The sequence below is a fragment of the Leuciscus leuciscus genome, assembly GCF_965113295.1.
Source record: "Leuciscus leuciscus genome assembly, chromosome: 7".
NCBI lineage: Eukaryota > Metazoa > Chordata > Actinopteri > Cypriniformes > Leuciscidae > Leuciscus > Leuciscus leuciscus.
Window position 1 is genome coordinate 32842282 of NC_138731.1, and position 17868 is coordinate 32860149.

At 38.0% G+C, this 17868-nt stretch overlaps 1 protein-coding gene across 3 annotated transcripts in view; it reads left to right on the forward strand.

The window, feature by feature from the left end:
* kdm6a (lysine (K)-specific demethylase 6A) overlaps positions 1–17868 on the forward strand; it is a 55183-nt gene that overhangs the window by 32143 nt on the left and 5172 nt on the right. For 2 of the 3 annotated variants that reach the window (XM_082174493.1, XM_082174494.1), the window contains 17 exons: positions 3096–3150; positions 3612–3646; positions 5212–5305; positions 6895–7021; positions 7398–7496; positions 7650–7869; positions 8160–8294; positions 9558–9695; positions 9787–9864; positions 9975–10079; positions 10238–10624; positions 11222–11982; positions 14002–14131; positions 14381–14486; positions 16373–16578; positions 17055–17116; positions 17205–17279. In XM_082174493.1, the coding sequence (XP_082030619.1) occupies positions 3096–3150; positions 3612–3646; positions 5212–5305; positions 6895–7021; positions 7398–7496; positions 7650–7869; positions 8160–8294; positions 9558–9695; positions 9787–9864; positions 9975–10079; positions 10238–10624; positions 11222–11982; positions 14002–14131; positions 14381–14486; positions 16373–16578; positions 17055–17116; positions 17205–17279 (2813 nt within the window). Of the gene's footprint in view, positions 1–3095; positions 3151–3611; positions 3647–5211; positions 5306–6894; positions 7022–7397; positions 7497–7649; positions 7870–8159; positions 8295–9554; positions 9696–9786; positions 9865–9974; positions 10080–10237; positions 10625–11221; positions 11983–14001; positions 14132–14380; positions 14487–16372; positions 16579–17054; positions 17117–17204; positions 17280–17868 lie in introns of all 3 variants that reach the window. The other variant, XM_082174492.1, reaches the window with a different exon arrangement.

Genomic DNA, 17868 nt, shown 5'->3' on the forward strand with positions numbered 1-17868 from the left:
GAGAGAGAGAGAGAGAGAAAGAGAGAGAGCAAACGTGTAGGAAGCAGTTGGTCAATGGAGACCAGCTCAGCACAAAGGGCTTGCTATGGTCAGTAATCCATGTTTTTGTTTGCTGGAGGATGTCTGTATGAAGCAGATAGGTGTGTGTTTGTATGATTTCCTTGTTTCGACTGACAGCAGTGATGATTCGTTGGCATGTAAGTCCTAAGATTGTTAAATGCTTTACTTTGAATGGTAATTCATAGGAAAATTCTCTCTTGGTTGCACCATTTTATTTTTCTATTATTCTAAAATATAAATTTGGTGTCTCTGATTATTGTCTGTTAATTTGACTCCAGTGATTGTTTTATGCTGGACAGGCAGGCTGTAAATGTGGAGTGTTGGAAGTCTTAAGTCCTTTTGTAATCTGTCTTTGAGGTCTGAACGCTGGACATGAGATTTAGGACATTGCAATGCATGGCCACTTTCCTCAGTTGTGAATATGCAGGTGGATAGGTTCCTCTGTGCTAGGACAGGTTTCAGTGCTTTATTTAATGAGGAGCAGAGGCTGTGCTTTTGGGCTGGTTTCTTGGTAACCTGAGCAGATGTCAAACGGTTCGTGATTAGTGTTGTGATCATGCTGCTCACAGAGGGTTTCTCTACTCCCTGTGCCCATCTTAATATACAGCAGTAGCCTCTCTCACTACAAGATCACTTCCTCTTGACCTTGCTGTTTCCTCTCTTGAATCAGAATAATTTGGTAGCTATGTATGAGTAGACCTATAAAATAATAGCAGTAAAATAATGGCAACCATTTTCTCATTACCGTAATGCATCATGCGTTTTTCTATTTTCTATAGTACTGTAAAAATATTGTAATATTAAAAATGCAAATAAGCATAAATTAAAAACAGTACAATTATATTATTGTATACATAAAATTATGGTAACGCTTCACAATAAGGTCTCAATTGTTAACATTAGTTAATGCGTTAACATGAACTAACAATGAGCAATACATTTTTTACAGCATTTATTAACTTTTAATGTTTGTTTATAAAAAAAATTCAGTGCATTAACTAATGTTTATAGATACACCTTTTGATCTAAATTTATTAGTAAATGTTAAAATATTTTTAAACTAAAATTACAAGTATTGTTTGTTGTTAGTTCCCTAAATCCCAGCCTCAGCCCAATCAGAAATACTGGTTCATTGGCAGAAACCTCTAAACACCACTTCCCTTTGCCAGCAAAAGTCTCAGAGTTCTCAGAACCAATCAGAAGACGCAAAGCAAATCATGATTTTAAAGATTAATAATTGTGTTTATATGAGCTCGCTTTCAATTGCCTGACTGAAAGTCTGTTTAAAGAGATTTTTAACTAAAGATGGAGAGGAGTATGATAAAATGGATGAGCCTGTGGTAGTTTCAGTCACTGTCAACAGGAAACGTCATCAACCTCATATTTCTGCCCGTTTTAAGGCTAAAGAAAAGCGTTACAGCGGTAATGACATGATTTCGCGAGTAGCATCTAAACACACCAGAGTTTCGTGTGCTGCTGTAACTCTGACAGAAACGTCCGTAACCTACATTAGAGAACAGATCTAAAGCTATTTGCACAAAAAAAGCACACATGAACAAGACAATCAAATGTTTTAAATGCCAATGAATTGACTAGTGGAAAAGTGACATTTTTGAAAATAAGGCGTTTCAATAACTGACTAATAACCTTTATAGTGAAATTACTGAATCTAAACATAGAAGCCAAAAAAAAAAAGAGCTAATTTAAAAGAAAAATGTTAGATGGACTTAGAGGATTTGGCAGCTGAAGTCTTCACATATACTAATAGTAAAGTGTTTATAATAAGATTATATATATATATGCAAAAACTATTGTAACTTTTATTTTAAAAAATAAATTTAAATAAAAGAAATTATTTTTTGTGAAATTAGTTCATTATTAATGCTATTAAAAGTATAAGTTAATAATATATTGAAACCTCAATTAAATGAACATTGCATTAAAAAGATCAAATAAAAAAGTTAGTAATAATGAAAAACAATGAAGTGCATTACAGGTGACATGGCAGGTCTATAGCCGTGCGAGACCTAATGCACAGATCTAGTCCCGCTTTTTAATATGGTTGGTCAGTCGGAAACCAAGCAAAAAGCACAAGCTCGCTGAATTAGCAACTCCCGTAAAATAAAATAACTGTCTATACTGTACAATGATTCTTTTATGTCTTGTTTATACTTGGTTGTGAGCATGTAAAACTCACTCACACACAAACTGAGGTGTTTTGAAAAAGGATTCTGACTAACTTAAACTCCTTTGATTGGCCGTTGCATTCACACGCTCAAACATGTTTGTGATTGGCTGCATGATTCTAAAACCGTCAATGCACTTCACAGAGCGCTCGCACAAACACGCCTATTTGCATGTTCTGAATTGACCTGGTGCTTAGTACTACCAGTACTGAAGAAAGCCTGGTAATAGTAACCGGTTTTGTAAGATTCACCCATAGAATGAATGGAACCTTTGCACCTGGTGAATACATAGTACTGAGGCAGTTTCTCAATAGTTAAAAAAAACTGCAGTTATTTAAAACAGCTGGGGTTCATAAGTTTATGGCCAACATCCAAATGTCCAATGATCACTGTCTCACTAGATGTGGAGTCATGGGATAGTTTGATGGATGGAATTGTGATTGAGGTTGTTTTGGGAAAACGGTGATCGATGCTTGTCCTGACTTTGTCTCTCTTTCATAATTACATTTTATTATGATGTAGCTGAATTTAGTCAAATCTGTTTTTGATGGCATTATAACAATGGAGGTTTGTGTTGTTATTCCCATACGGCTCTTTCCATATTATCAGAGGTAGCAAAACTTATTTTTGGACTCATTGTCTGCAGAAACAGCACTTTCATTGTAGCCAATTTCTTTTTATTCTTTATGGGATGGATTATGTTGGTATTGTTTTTGGATGTAAAAAAAATCATATGGGCATATCTAACAGTTGGACTTCAGAATGACAATTCAGACTGTAAAAATACCCAATATCTATAAGTGTTACTAACTATATCCAGTCTAATCAAACTTCACCCTTGTCTTGCAGCATTTTCAGCTGGCATTGATTGACTCCACACCCTGCACTTTGTCCAAAGCTGAAAGTAAGTACCATTCTAAGCATGTTCATTTTTAGTAAATTTCTTTTTATTTGCTAATTGCGTTGTCACATTATGCATGAGGGATTTTTTAGCAGTAAAGACAGTGTTGTCACCTTGATAGAGGATTTCAAAGGAAAAAGGTTGGCACGTCTTTGCTGAGTCTTTCCTCAATTAGATTTTTCCTCTCACCATCTCCATCCTGCCTGAGACTCCAGTTGCCAGGGAAACTGCATGACTAAATTCAGCCGTATGTTGCCTTGCATACGGGCAGTAATGACATGCTTGAAGTGCACAAAGGGCAAGCTAATATTCTTCCTTCCCGGTGTCTGTACACCCATAAGCTTATTAACGCTCAAGCTGAAACAGTGAAGAAAAGGGCGCTGGTTTTATTTTTGACCTCATATCAGATTTGGATGCAAAAAAGGATTTCCAGTATTGATCACTTCCTCTTTTTGTCTCCACAGTTCAGTTCCACATCGCTCATGTATATGAAATTCAGGTGAGTGTTCCCCTTTTTGTAACGTTTTATCATAAGTTGCAGTGTTTCACTGATAACTCATGTTTGGGGGTATAATGTTCTATATGTCCTGTATGATAAAGACTGCAGCAGTGACTTTGCTCTGACTGAGACCTTGGTTTCTGAAGTAATTTCCCATCCATAGACCTTAGTCAGAGGAGATGCCATATTTAATTTGAAGGAAATTAGGGCAAGGCTATGAGGGATAGACAGCGGGTTCAATCTGTGGCGTCAAGTATTTAGATGACAAAATTCTAAAAGAAAAATCATTACAATTCTATACAATTTTTTATTTTTTTTATTAACAAAAACTGTGTATTAATGTATTAAATTAACCACAATTCTGTTTATGATTCCAGATGTTTAAATAGTCTTATGTTCTTCAATACAAACAATATTGAAATAATGTTATTATCCCAGCCCTTCATTTTTTTTTTTATGTAATATATTTTAAATAATCCACAGCCCCATGGTTGAGAACCACTTATATATTGTAATAAATTAATCCCCAAGGGAATCTTCATGTTTTTAATAAAAACTTGAAATTCAAATTTAATTACAAACTCAAAACACCAAATCAGATGTTGCGAGGAGTTTGTTTGTTTCAGAAAACACTACATGACATTACAAACTCACCACAGTCCTACTTGCCGTAATCATATTCTCTGATTAGTAAACTTTGTGACTTCTACTTCACTTGGAATTTGGCAATTAAATATGATTTTTAAAACTTCCAGCACCCTGCTGTTGTGGTCTATAGGCGTTGTAGATAACTGCTTTTAAAGGAAGCAGACCATAGAGGTGACAGGACAGTGTTTTAGGACCTGGGGTTTTCTTTTGCTCACAGTTTAGTGCTGCTGCAAACACTCATGATTGATGGATTTGCTTTTAGGGTGTATCCTTGATGGTTTGTGTGTAAAGCCAACCAGTCCCCACACTGCCCTCCTATTTTTGCTTCAAATTATTGGTCTCTGTTATGAGTGATAGACTCTTGTCACTCAGTTAGTTCTTTCTATTCAGGATAGTTCAATTTAATCTCATACTGATTTTAAAACTTTGCTATAAGCAATGACTCCTACACTAACCAGCCAACCAACACCTATGGTTTACAATGGGTTGATTTTATTGTCCACCACACACAGATGACATTGCTTTCATGTTGTTAGACCCATGTGTGTTTGGAGTCGGGTTGGTCAGCTATGGTGGTCAGCCATCAGCTCCAACAAAGATCTGTGTCAAGGTCGCTAAGAAAAACAAACACTTATTCTGAGAGGGCTTCTCAAGTTACACTGATACAGAGCATGTCTGTGTTTGTCAGACTTGTTAAGTCTAGTCTGGCCTGGATTGACCCTCCCCCTCGTCTGTCTGGATGTTTGTCCCTGTGTCTCTGTGTCTGGCCTGGTCAGTGTCCAGTGTGTTTCATCTCTTCCTGAGACCATACATTGTGGTCAGTCTGACGAGGCCCTTTGTGTTCGACCAGAGGGGCCATAAAAGCGCTGACCCTTTTTGTCTGCTAAAACATCTCTCCTCTCTCTGTTTGTCTGCAGAAGAAATACCGCATCGCAAAGGAAGCTTACGAGAGTCTGTTACAAACAGAGAATCTCCCTGCACAGGTGAAGGCAACTACGCTCCAACAATTAGGTGAGTGTGCTTTACTTGCTTCCTGCTTTACAGGGTTCCCACAGTAATGGAGTACCTGTGAATATTAGGGAATTTGAGATTAGCATTCCTGAAAAAGTTATGTAAGATAATAAAATATTAAAGTCATGGAAAAGTCATTATTTCTGTCATCAAACATTTTTCTAGTTATGCTCTGCTGTTAAATATTTAATCAACTGGAAATTGCTCTAGAGTGCAGTGTTTATAAAATTATTTTAAAAAGTCCCTATTCGGTAATCACAAACTGCTGTAATTTTCATTTGTCAAAATGTGTTTATGTTTGCTGTGATTTTCAGTCTTGTCAAATAATTAAATCTGCACTCTCTGCACATATTTTGTATACAAAAGATGTCCTGAAATGGTAAAAACAAGACAGTCTTGTTAGTAATGTTAAACACAATTGGGCAAAAGTGTAAGAAAAAGTAGTATGCAAGAGGGCAGGGGATGTATCAAAGTATGTAAATGACTGGCATTTGAATGCTTGGAATTCTGCACAGTTGTTTGTGAAATTCTGCAACCACGATTCTGAAGATGTGTAATGTGGCATATTTTGAAATAATTGTAAAACCGTAGTAAGAATATGTCAGGTTTTTTAATAACCGTTCTGTTTAGATAATTGTATGTGATAATACATTAGTGTTCAGACAATCAACACTAGGGTATTGCATCATGCTGTCTCCCCAAAAGATGTTTGTGGTGTTCTCAACAACACCATCCCCAAGTGAACTGTCCAGATTTTCTCAAATGTGTCCCAGTTCTCCAGGGCGTGCAAATTTGCCAGATGCAAGTGCTAATGTTAAATGCACAAATTGCTTTTGGGATGCTGTTTTGTGGTTAGAAATCTGAGCTTAAGGCCATTCCGTCGTAAACTGGAAACTGGCACCAATGAGCAAAGCACTCCAGGATTGGACTGTCTGTAAGGTGCTTTGGGTAGAAAGCATATATAAGTAATGGAATAATAATTTGAATGATTGGCGCAGTGGCGAGTTGTGAATCCTTAAACACCAGCTCCTCGTCACTCCAAGCTTCTTTCTTTTATCAGTACAAAAAGAAAGCAAAAAAACCCAGAAAAAACAGCATAAAACCATTGCCACGTTGCCCCTGCAATTGTCGGCAATGGTCTGGTTGCTGTAGTAACGGGTCCCGGGTGCAGGCGCTTGCCACAGGTGTTAAAAGCTCGGCTGGGATCAGTGCCTAGGAGAAGCCAGGCCACATGGGGGAAGTTCTTTGTCTGCACACTGTCTCGTTCTCCTTAACAACCTCTGGCTGGGTGGGAATTGAGAGGAGAGGGGCTGTTTGGACAGAGCCATATCTGCTGGGACCTTTTGAAGCTGCTGGTTGTAGTAGAACCCCCCCAGTTGCCAATTCCCCCAGCTCAACCTCATCTCCCCACCCTACCCTGAATACAACAAGCACAAACCATTTGCTCCTTTATAAGCGTAACAGCCTCCACAGCCCACACTATGGCTTAGTGTTGGGGAAGAGAGTGTTTGGTTATTGATGGTGTTCCAGTTGTTTTGTTGAGAATGCAGTTTTTGATTTAATTCTCATGTTTCCCATCACTCCCTCAGGCTGGATGCATCACACAGTCGAACAGTTGGGAGATAAAGCCAACAAAAGCAGCTATGCTATTCAGTGTCTGCAGAAGTCCCTAGAAGCAGACCCCAGTTCGGGACAGACTTGGTACTTCCTGGGCAGGTAGGCAATTTTTTATTTTTTTTTACCTCTTGTTGTAGTGTTATGTCTGATTTTAAATTAACACATCAGTGTAATTTTTTTTAATGATTTTTGTGTCTGTGCGTGTATAATTTTATTATATTTTTTATAACAATGCATTCATCTGAATATTAGTTATTTATCTGTTGTTTGACCAAAAATTTTTTGCGTGTGTCCTGAAGTAATCACCAAACTATTTAATAAAACTACAATGTAATGTCAAAACCAATGTAATTTTCTTTGGATATAAGTGTCTGTCAAATGAAGAAACATTTACAAGTAATTATCTCAAATGTATGCTCTACACCTCATGTGCTTTAAAGTGTCAGGATTTGATTTATTTATGCTTGTAATGCAGGTGCTACTCAAGTATTGGGAAGGTCCAAGATGCCTTCATATCTTACCGACAGTCTATTGATAAGTCTGAGGCCAGTGCAGATACATGGTGCTCAATTGGGTAAGTGCTTAATGAACATTGTTTATTATGTAAATGCTGCAAAAGCTCATGAGAGAGATATTATCGGTTGCTAATTATCATGTGGCAGCTAGTTAGGAACCGACTGTTAGTTTTGCTTTTCCTCTTTGACCCCTCCTCTCTGCTGTGCTGCAGTGTGTTGTACCAGCAGCAGAACCAGCCGATGGACGCACTGCAGGCATACATCTGTGCAGTGCAGCTGGACCACAGCCATGCGGCCGCCTGGATGGACCTGGGCACGCTGTACGAGTCCTGCAACCAGCCGCAGGATGCCATAAAGTGCTACATCAATGCCACATGCAGCAAGTCCTGCAGTAACATCCCAGCTTTAACCGCTCGCATTAAATGCCTCCAGGTAGAGAGAGTGATCGCACGTGACATTATCAGGAGAGGAAGTGTACATGTTTCATTTTAATGTGCCTGTCATTGTGTTACTATTTTCTTTTTGGAAATGGATTGTGTACATTGTTCATTTTTTTTAAGTTCCTTGTTTGATTTGAATCACGTCCCCGTGTCTGACATACTATACACTGAGAATGAAATGAGTGTCATTTTCATTTGTGATTTGATGCATACCACCATTGCATTGACTCAAGCTTAGCCGAATCCGACATTGAACATGTTTTCTGCGCAATCTTTTTCTAGGCTCAGTTGTGTAATCTTCAGCAAGGTAGTTTACCAAGTAAAAGTAAAATGCTCCCTAGTATTGAGGAGGCGTGGAGCCTACCAATCCCAGCAGAGCTCACCTCCAGACAGGGAGCGCTCAACACAACACAACAGGTGAGAACAGATCAGCTAGACAAGCCAGTAAGAATGGCTTAGACCTATAATGGCTTAGACTTATAAAACTTATAAAAATGTTGGTAGTGGTAGCTTGGATATTGTGGCGTTTTAAAAGGAATATTTTCGGTTCAGTACAGGTTGAGCTTGATCTCATTTATGGCATTGTTTACCACAGAAAACAATTTCAACTTATTTACTCTACCGTGCAAAAGTTTGGGATTTGTATGATTTTATTTAATAGGCCTTCTTTCATTCACCAAGGATGCATTGAATTGGTCAAAAGTGACAGTAAAGACGTCTATAGTTTTACAAAAGTTTTATATTTCAGGTAAAAATCCTTTAAGCTTTCTATTCATCAAAGAATCATGAATTTTTTTTTATCTGTTTAAAAAAAAAAATTAAGCAGCACAACCATTTTCAACATTGATAATAATCACAAATGTTTATTTAGCATATTAGAATGATTCCGATCATGAAGACTGGAGTAATGGATACTGAAGATTCAGCTTTTCCATTACAGTGATAAATTACGTTTAATATAATAAAAAGAAAAACAGTTCTTTAAATTGTAACAATATTTGACAATAATACTGATTTTACATTAAAGAGACAAAAAATCGTACTGACCACAAACTTTTGAATGGTAGTGTGTGACTGTATGGGAGACAGTTGTTGGATCAACAGAAGCACATAATGTTTATAATGCCCAATGAGATGTACAAAATTTTTTTTTTTCTTAATCTCCACATATGTAGTCATTGAGCTTAACTTGTATTGAACCTGTAACATTCCTTTAATGAAACATCAAAATGTGTGGTACGGCCTGACTTCATGATTAAGTACCACTAAAAGGTCCTTAATTTCCAGTCATGCAGAACAATGTTGTTAACATTGATTCTGGAGAATAATCTTAAACTGCTAAGGTTTAAAGTTATTTCCTCTAGTTCATTAGACCATAGCACTCATCAGCACACATCATCCTTTGTTTCAACATATTTGTCACTAATTTTGGGGAACCATTTAAATCTTCTAATTCTTTACACGTCATATATTTATCTGATATAATTGAGAGTGAGAAAGATGGCATAAACTTTCTCTTGTCTGCCTTTTTGCTTATTGTCTTAGGGAGTGGTATGACACTGTCTGACAATAATCAATACCAAAGCTTCAGTGTTGCAAAAAAAAGAAGATTTGGGTTAATTTAGTGAAATGTTTGTGCAATTGTCCTAGCTGCAATTCTATATCTGTTGCCTTTAGCAGACCACCTGCAAAGCTCATCAGAGCAATGAAGCACAGTCCCAAATCCCAGGCCAGTCTCTTCCTTCTCATATGCTCTCTGACCAGACAGACGACCAGTCCAGCCCGGCCAAAAGGAAGAGGACTGCTAGTCCAGCCAGGGTACTGAGAGACAGACAGCATTTTAGTTTGTTTAATCTATTACAACTGACAGGAAATGTTTGATTTACGATTTTTCTTGTCTCGCCATCAGAGTTCACCAGATTCCTGGGCAAATGATCCAGGCCATCATCAAGTCCCCAACTGGAGTTTAACCCCACAGAAACTTCAGGTTTGTAGATCCAAATGTTATATCTGTAAACTGCTGAATGTGAATGATTTATGTATTTATTACAACTGGGTCTAAACAAACTTTTATTATTGTGTGGTTTGCTTACACAGCTTCTGGAACAGTTACGGACCAACAGGGCCAATCTGAAGCCAGTGCAGCTGCAAATGTTGGAACAGTTGGAAAAGCAACTCAGTCTAATGCAACAGAATCAGCAGGTATGGATCATTTATAGTGGCGCAAAGCAGACTGCAAACTTTGAGAAAAGCTAGAGGTAGTGTATGATTGTGCCCTCTCTAGTCTTCGTTTCTTTACTTTACTGAGATTTTAATATTGATGAAGGGGCCTTGCCTAACACTCTTGCTCTTTCCAACAGATGAGGCTGAATGCTATGGGTCAGATACGACCCAATGTGTCCAACGGTCCCGTAGCTGACTCCTCACTGCCTATGAAATCTAATTCCACATCATCCCCTCACCATCCACACATCCCTCTTTGTCGCACACCCTCTGCCCACTCGCGATGCGCTGCTCAGCCAATAGCCAACGGACCTGTCCTTGCAAGCCCCACCCCATGCAGCACGGCGGGAACCCTGGGTAACACAGATGCCGTCTCTGTGGGCAATAATCACCTCCCAGGATTGAGGAGCAACGGAAATGTGCCTTACTTGCGGCAAAACGCACTACCTCATAACTGCACAACCCCCACCAGCAGCAGCATGGATGATGAACCGTGGAAAAGCCAACACATCAACTCCACTCAGGTGAGATTAAATATCCTGGCTGATATGATAATCTTAATTATTTTCGTGTTATGGCCGATATTAAAATTCGATACCGTTTTAAATGCTACAAGTGAAATCTGGTCCTCACAACATTAATGTACACTAAATATTTTTTTTAATGGTTTTAGAAATGTCGTTTATGCTCACCAAGGCTACATTTATTTTATTTACATACATTTGTTTTCTGTTTTAATACATTTTAATATGTAATTTATTCCTGTGATGGCAAAGCTGAGTTTTCAGCAGTCATTACTCAATTCTTCAGTGTCACGATCCTTTAGAAATCATTCTAAAATGCTGATTTGGGGCTCAAGAAATAGTTTTTTTTTATCAATGTTCTTCTGCTTAATATTTTTACGTAAAGAGTGATCCTTTTTTTTTTCATGATTCTTTGAATAGAAAGTTCAAAGAAATTAAAACTTATTTGAAATAGAATTTTTGTGCAGTAATGTAAAAGTTTTAACTTTCACTTTAAGTCAATTTTATGCATCCTTGCATAATAGTAGTAATCTTACTTGTATGAAAAGTTGAATATCAAATGCACTCCTTAATCTAGCATTTCCTTATTTATTGCAGGGGCTTCAGAAAAGTCCAGGTTCATATTCAGCAGGTCCTAACAGTGAGCAGCCTTTCTCTTCTGCTGGGACTTCCCAGCCTACCCCGGCAGCCGGCACTGGCGTTCCAAATCAGGTCGGACGTTCGGCCACAGCCAGCGACACGTTAGCGCAGGAGGCCAGTCACAATCACCTCCCCTCGCCTAGCTCCCCTCACTCTGCTACCTCAGGTGGACAGCAAGGCATGGTGCACACCAAAGAGAGCAAGCCTTCAGGAAACGGGCATTCCGCAGGGACGCCTAACAGCACTGCCACTGCAGAAGGACTGCCTAATCACGTCCATCAGGGCCAGGCAGACGCTGCTGGGGCGAAACCCTGCTCACCAGGTGTACTTAGTTCAGACAATCCTCAACTCTCTGCCTTGTTGATTGGAAAAGCCAATGATAGTAATAATAGTAATGGCGGTGGGTTGGCGGCTCCCGGCACAAAGGTTAACAACGTTCACCCAGGGCTTAAGGCGCAGGAAAACTCGGTGGCATCCTCTCCGTGTTCTGCCATGTCCACAGCCACACCATCACCCAAATCGGCAGACCATCACAGCGCTCAGAACAGTGTTAACAGCCTTAACAGTCCCACGCTCAACGGCAAAGGTCTGGAGGACTCTCAGAGCCCCTTGAAGGTGGCATCTCCGCTGGTTTGTAGGAAACCGACGCCTCCCTCGTTCGCCCCGTGGTCCTCTGTATCCATCTACCCCAGCTCCAGTGATGTGCTCAAAGCATGCAGGTAATTGACTCCTTCCTGTATTCAGCTAGTTGTCAGAATTCTAGGTAGATATTGTATTTTTTCACAGAATTTGTGCTACTGTTTTTTTTTTTATTGATTTCTTCAGCCACCCCATTACCTTTGTTTTTTTGTTGTTTTTTTTTGCTTGCTTGCATGCAAAAGACACACCCAGACCACATCCACATGTATATATCCGTGCAGTGCATGACTGCTTAAACATGATAGAGTAGCAAAGAAACATGAATGAGAAGAGCGGGACGTGCTTGAGTTATTGAAAGCACAATAAACCGTTAAAAAGAACTGAATTCGTTACTGACAGGCGGCTTTCTGTGGTGCACATCTGAAGCATGAATTAAGTTCACTTTCTGGCTTATTGCATTATGTCTAAATTGAAAGTTAACAGTTGGGCAAAATTATCATTAGCCTATATTGGATCTATGCATAAAGTGTTGAAGTGACTGAGGGCCCCATATAGGCCTTCCTGCTGCTGTCTGTTGTTAATGTTAATCAAACAACAAACGAAATTGAAAACCGTTCACTGCTCTTGACTGAATATCTTGCATAGCTTTATTAAGAATCTGTGTAGCCTACAAGTAATTCATATAGGCTGTATGCAAGGGAGGCCCACTGTCTTTGAATATAAAAAAACCCCTGGTCTAATATAAATCCATCCTAGTTTGGAGCTGCCGTAAAATTATGGTTTAGGTTGATGACTTTTTCTGAATTGTGCATAAATTTAATTGCCGTGGTGTTTAGCTGTTAATTATTTTGAGGTAGTAGAAATATTGCTTTTTTGAGCATAAAACTGCAATATTTTGTCATTGTATAAGCTTTGATGGGAGCGGTTATAGGACGTGTTGTGTGGTTTTCTTCAGGATGGTGTGATTGCTTTCAATACACAGCCAATAAAGTAATTATATACATTACCGTTCAAAAGTTTGGGGTCAGTCAATAAAAAAACAAAAAAAACAATGTACCACAATTTCCACTGAAATATTATGCACAACGGTTTTCAATATTGCTAATAATAATAATAATAAATGTTTCTTGAGAACCAAATCATCATATTAGAATAATTTCTGAATGATCATTTGACGCTGAAGACTGGAGTAATGATGCTGAAAATTTAGCTTTGCCATCACAGCAATAAATGTTTTAAAATATATTGAATTGAAAATGGCTATTTTAAATTGTATTCATTCACAGTATTAAATTTTTTACTGTATTTTTGCTAAAATAAATGCAGCCTTGGTTATCATAAGAGCCATGAACAATAAAAAAATTAAATATTTTTTTTCCTGGATGCCCAAAGTGTTTTTGCTGTCAGTTTTTATATATATATATATATATATATATATATATATATATATATATATATATATATATATATATAACTATATATATATATATATCTCATCTAGAGCCTAGTAATAAGCAAAACTTATAAATTCCAGTTTGCAAAATAATTTTTTTGTAATGCCTCAGCATGTTAAAATGAGCTATTCTATCATTAAAAATGACAGCAAAGTGCCACGATCTCAACAACGCAGAGACTTAGCGGCAGAAAATGTCAGACTGTCAAACTTGTAAAATTTCACAAGCACTAAGGTTCCTCTTCCAAACAAAACCAGTGTAACTATGCTCCATCCTCACAGCTGTAATTATTTAGAGACATTTTAGTTCCTGTAACCCACTGCAGTGTTGTATCAAGTGCGTTTCCTTCACTGTTTGTTTTGCCTGGAGCGGCTGTTGATCTCTAGTGATCTGGTTTGTGGCTCCATCTATGTCTAGAAAGCAGCAGCACATGTGCCCTACCCTGTCCCTGTCATGTTAACAAGAAGACATCTGAAATTATGCTCTCCACTGCATCATGCACTCTATCAAAATGAGTTCAATAATATGATACACATTTTTTATTTTATTATAATTGTAACATTATTATATAAATTATTGTATAATATTATAGTATACAACATCTGAAAAAGTGCTAATAAATATCTCGTGAAAATTATTTTGCAGAAACCTGGGGAAGAATGGTGTGTCCAATAACAGCATCTTACTGGACAAGTGTCCCCCTCCGCGGTTACCACCTCCACCCTTCCCTCCTCTGCCAAAGGACAAGCTCAATCCTCCCACCCCTAGTATTTATGTAAGTAAATGTCATCGACGTCTGACACGGTGCAGCCTGGATTGACCTCCTCAACTCTTTCTAGTATTGCTGCCGGCATGTTATTTACAAGGCAAAGTACACTGATTGAAAGCACTTTTTTGCCATGGGAAAGATATTTAAGTAAACCTTATTTAACCTAAATGTATGCTTGTTCTATTACACCCTTTTTTAAATTCAAAGCTGTTATTTTCTACAGTCACCTAAACCTACCTTTTAAAACCTTGGCAGTTGGAGAACAAGAGGGATGCTTTCTTTCCACCGCTACACCAGTTCTGCACAAACGCAGCCAACCCCGTTACAGTGATCCGTGGCCTGGCTGGAGCACTCAAGCTAGGTGAGCGTGTTTCTGAGCGCTTGAGCACATTTGTGTGCTTGCCAAAGCACTGCGTACATGTGTGAGCATTGAGATGTGGTATGTTTTATTTTAATTTTGGATTTGTTTAAATTTGACTGTTTAAATTTAGTGCTTTGTCATTTGCAAAACTACAACAGTCAGGAGACATTTAACTAGCACTGCTACAGACAGTGAGTTTTGGAACACATTTCAAGAAGGCTTGGCTGCAAATGACAACAGCACCATCTGCATGCTGAAAGTGTCATTACATAAAAGCATCCCCACCACAGAAAAACTTTATTTTACAGTACGTGCACTTAGGTGTACTTTACAGCGTTCTTGCCCCTAAGTACTGAGTAATATAAGGGTTAAAGTTAGTTTTATGCATAGGTTCATTGTTACTACCTAGCTATTACACAGTTATTGTAATAATTAATAAGTAGTGCATATGCCCGTGTGGAACAGGATGTACCAAAAAAAAATACAGTAGCAGGATTCTGCTTAAATGGATTTTTTATGTATCTGCTCTTCAAACCTCATAAATTACATAATGGAATATATCATTTTCGTTTGAGTATAGTCTCTAATGGTCTGCAGGAAGTAGAGGTACGTTAGGGAAAATTGACATTACTTTTTCAAATTTGATTCTGACTGACAGAATGCATTATTGTGCCTGTCAATCTTAGACCTGTTATGTATTATCTCATCATTTATGGTTGTTTGGAAAATTTGAGCCATTTAGACAAAATTTGCCCACTACTTTAACAGTCTTAGTAAAGGGCGAGTGTTTGTCTGTTTTTCCACGTATGGCACAATCTGTGTGTAAGGGTTTGAAACCTAAACATATTCACGTTTGAGTTGTAGAAAAGGTATGGCCCCTTTCCCCTATTTTTTTTTTTTTTATTGTTAAAGTCGACATGAAATCATAATTGACCCTATTTACTTTGTTAGCGCATATTACTAGTCTTCTGGTGAACAATTAATCCGTACAAGTTAATACACGGAAAAAAATAGTTTGCCGTGGTAATCTTTAATCAAAATCTGAAAAGTTACTTCCGGTCTGGAATGGCGTTGCTTTTCCGATGACGTCAGTTTGACGGTTTTCCCCTCAAACCGTTAGTCTGCTATGAGCGAGAGATGGAGAGGAGGAGCACTAAAGTAAAACCCTGCCCTCTGTTCAATATTCCATTTCACTTGGAAATACATCACAACACTGGAGAAAAGTCGTTTGCAACTTCCGGTTCACGGGGACTTTAAAGCTGTTTCTCATTCAATTTAGAAATGCTGCAAAATTCAATGACACATTAGCTGCTTTTCCACCGTTGGGCTGAATGGTTCTAAGAAAGTAATATAAGGAATAGTTAGTTATATTTCCACTTGAGCTTGGCTCGACAAGGCACGGTTACAAACCATTCTCTGCTCAGTTAGCCATGGTTAACCTGTTGCCCAGTTCCTCTGTAGCTGGCCAAGATCGCTATTTGAGCGAAGTAAACACAAGTTAATAATAAAATTAAAATAAATATCTGATCATTTTCCATAACTCGGTCGCTATATACATTCCAAAGAGCTCTGTTATCAGCCCCACTGTGGAAGCAACAAGAATGATTTGACCCGATGGTGGAAAAGCGGCTTTTCTCTCTAAAAACATGACTTTAAATAAATTAAAAGGGGAATCCCCTTTTGGTAATTGAAATGTTTATTATAATAATAATAATTATTATTATTTAATACCTAATTTCTTGTTTAAACTTCATTGAGACCTCTCAAAGAGTGCAGTAGACTCACTTGATCATCTCAAAGAGCTTATGATCTGACAATATGATGGTCCTGAATATTATTTAATTTATATCCATATTCATCTTTCTCTCCGTTTCTCTTCGTGTCAGACCTAGGATTGTTCTCCACCAAGACTCTGGTGGAGGCCAACCCAGAGCACCTGGTGGAGGTGAGGACTCAGTTATCTCAGCCCACTGATGAGAACTGGGACGTGACGGGCAGCAGGAAGATGTGGCGTTGTGAGAGCAGCCGGTCTCACACCACCATTGCCAGATACGCTCAGTACCAGGCCTCTTCTTTCCAGGAATCGTTGCGGGTGAGTTGTCGTCATTCCATCATGAAGAAAAAAACGTGCTGTCTTAGATAAACATGTAGATTAGAGAAATATTTCATAAGTGCCATCAGTTCAGATATCCTGGTCGTCATGATCATTTGTTCATCACTCTACTTGAAAATAATGGCCAGAATCTTGCGCTCTTGATTGTGCATTTGCTCTGAACTGGGACCAGTATGTCAACAATCTATATTTCCCCTTCATGCCAAGAGTTTGGGTGTGTGTATGTTTTTCTGTCACTATCATGCCCTTTGGGAGTTCAATTTCACTTAGATTGTGACAGAGGTGCATTAGCAGCTTCTGAGGCAGTCCAAATACTTGAAGCGTTTGGTCTCAGCCAGCTGTGTTACAAGATCACAAAAGACATATGTGAGAAATAGTGATAGTGAGAAACAGTTCATGATTGCTGCTTTGGTTTCTAATGGTTCCTTTTCACAATTTCTTTTATTATCCAACAGGAGGAAAATGAAAAGAAAGGGCAGAAAGACCACTCAGACACAGAATCTGCTCCATCAGAAAAGTAAGTGCTTGTTCCATTAAAGCCTAAATGTTTTAAAGTCTTTTGACAGAACCATAGTCTCTAACTGGATCCTGCATTTGTGTTTCAGTGTGTTGCGGAGAAGAAGAGGTTCCTTTAAGCACATCAAATTTGGGACAAACATTGACTTGTCAGATGAGAAAAAGTAAGTGCTTACTGGTTTTGTTGCTCCTCTGAGCGATTATTTATTTAAGCCCCAACCATCTAACATGATATACAAAGTTACAGACATGCTTGTGTGCATCAAAAGTCCCAAACCCATTGTATAGCCACAACTTGTTGAATAAAAATGTAGTTGGAGAAACAACATTTGGTTGTAAAATATCCGATTTACTCACTTCTGTAGTTGGGGGTACTCGCATCAGTTGTATGTAGGGCCAGAACCAGACAATTTATTTCAGTAATAACAATAATATATATGTTATTAATATAATATATTCAGATATATATATAGAGTTCAGAAGCTAAAGCTAAGTGCCATCTGAAATTTTCTTCTAGAATGATCATTTTTATCAAGCTCGTATATTTAAGTTCAGTAATTTCACTTAAATGGCCATGAAAATTACCTATGAATTGTCATTTAAGTGAAATTACTGAACTTAAATATACAAGCTTGATAAAAATGATCATTCTAGAAGAAAATTTCAGATGGCACTTAGCTTTTGCTTCTGAATTATATATAACATTTTTATAGTATTTTAATGTTTAAAATAGCTTTTATGTATATATTTTTA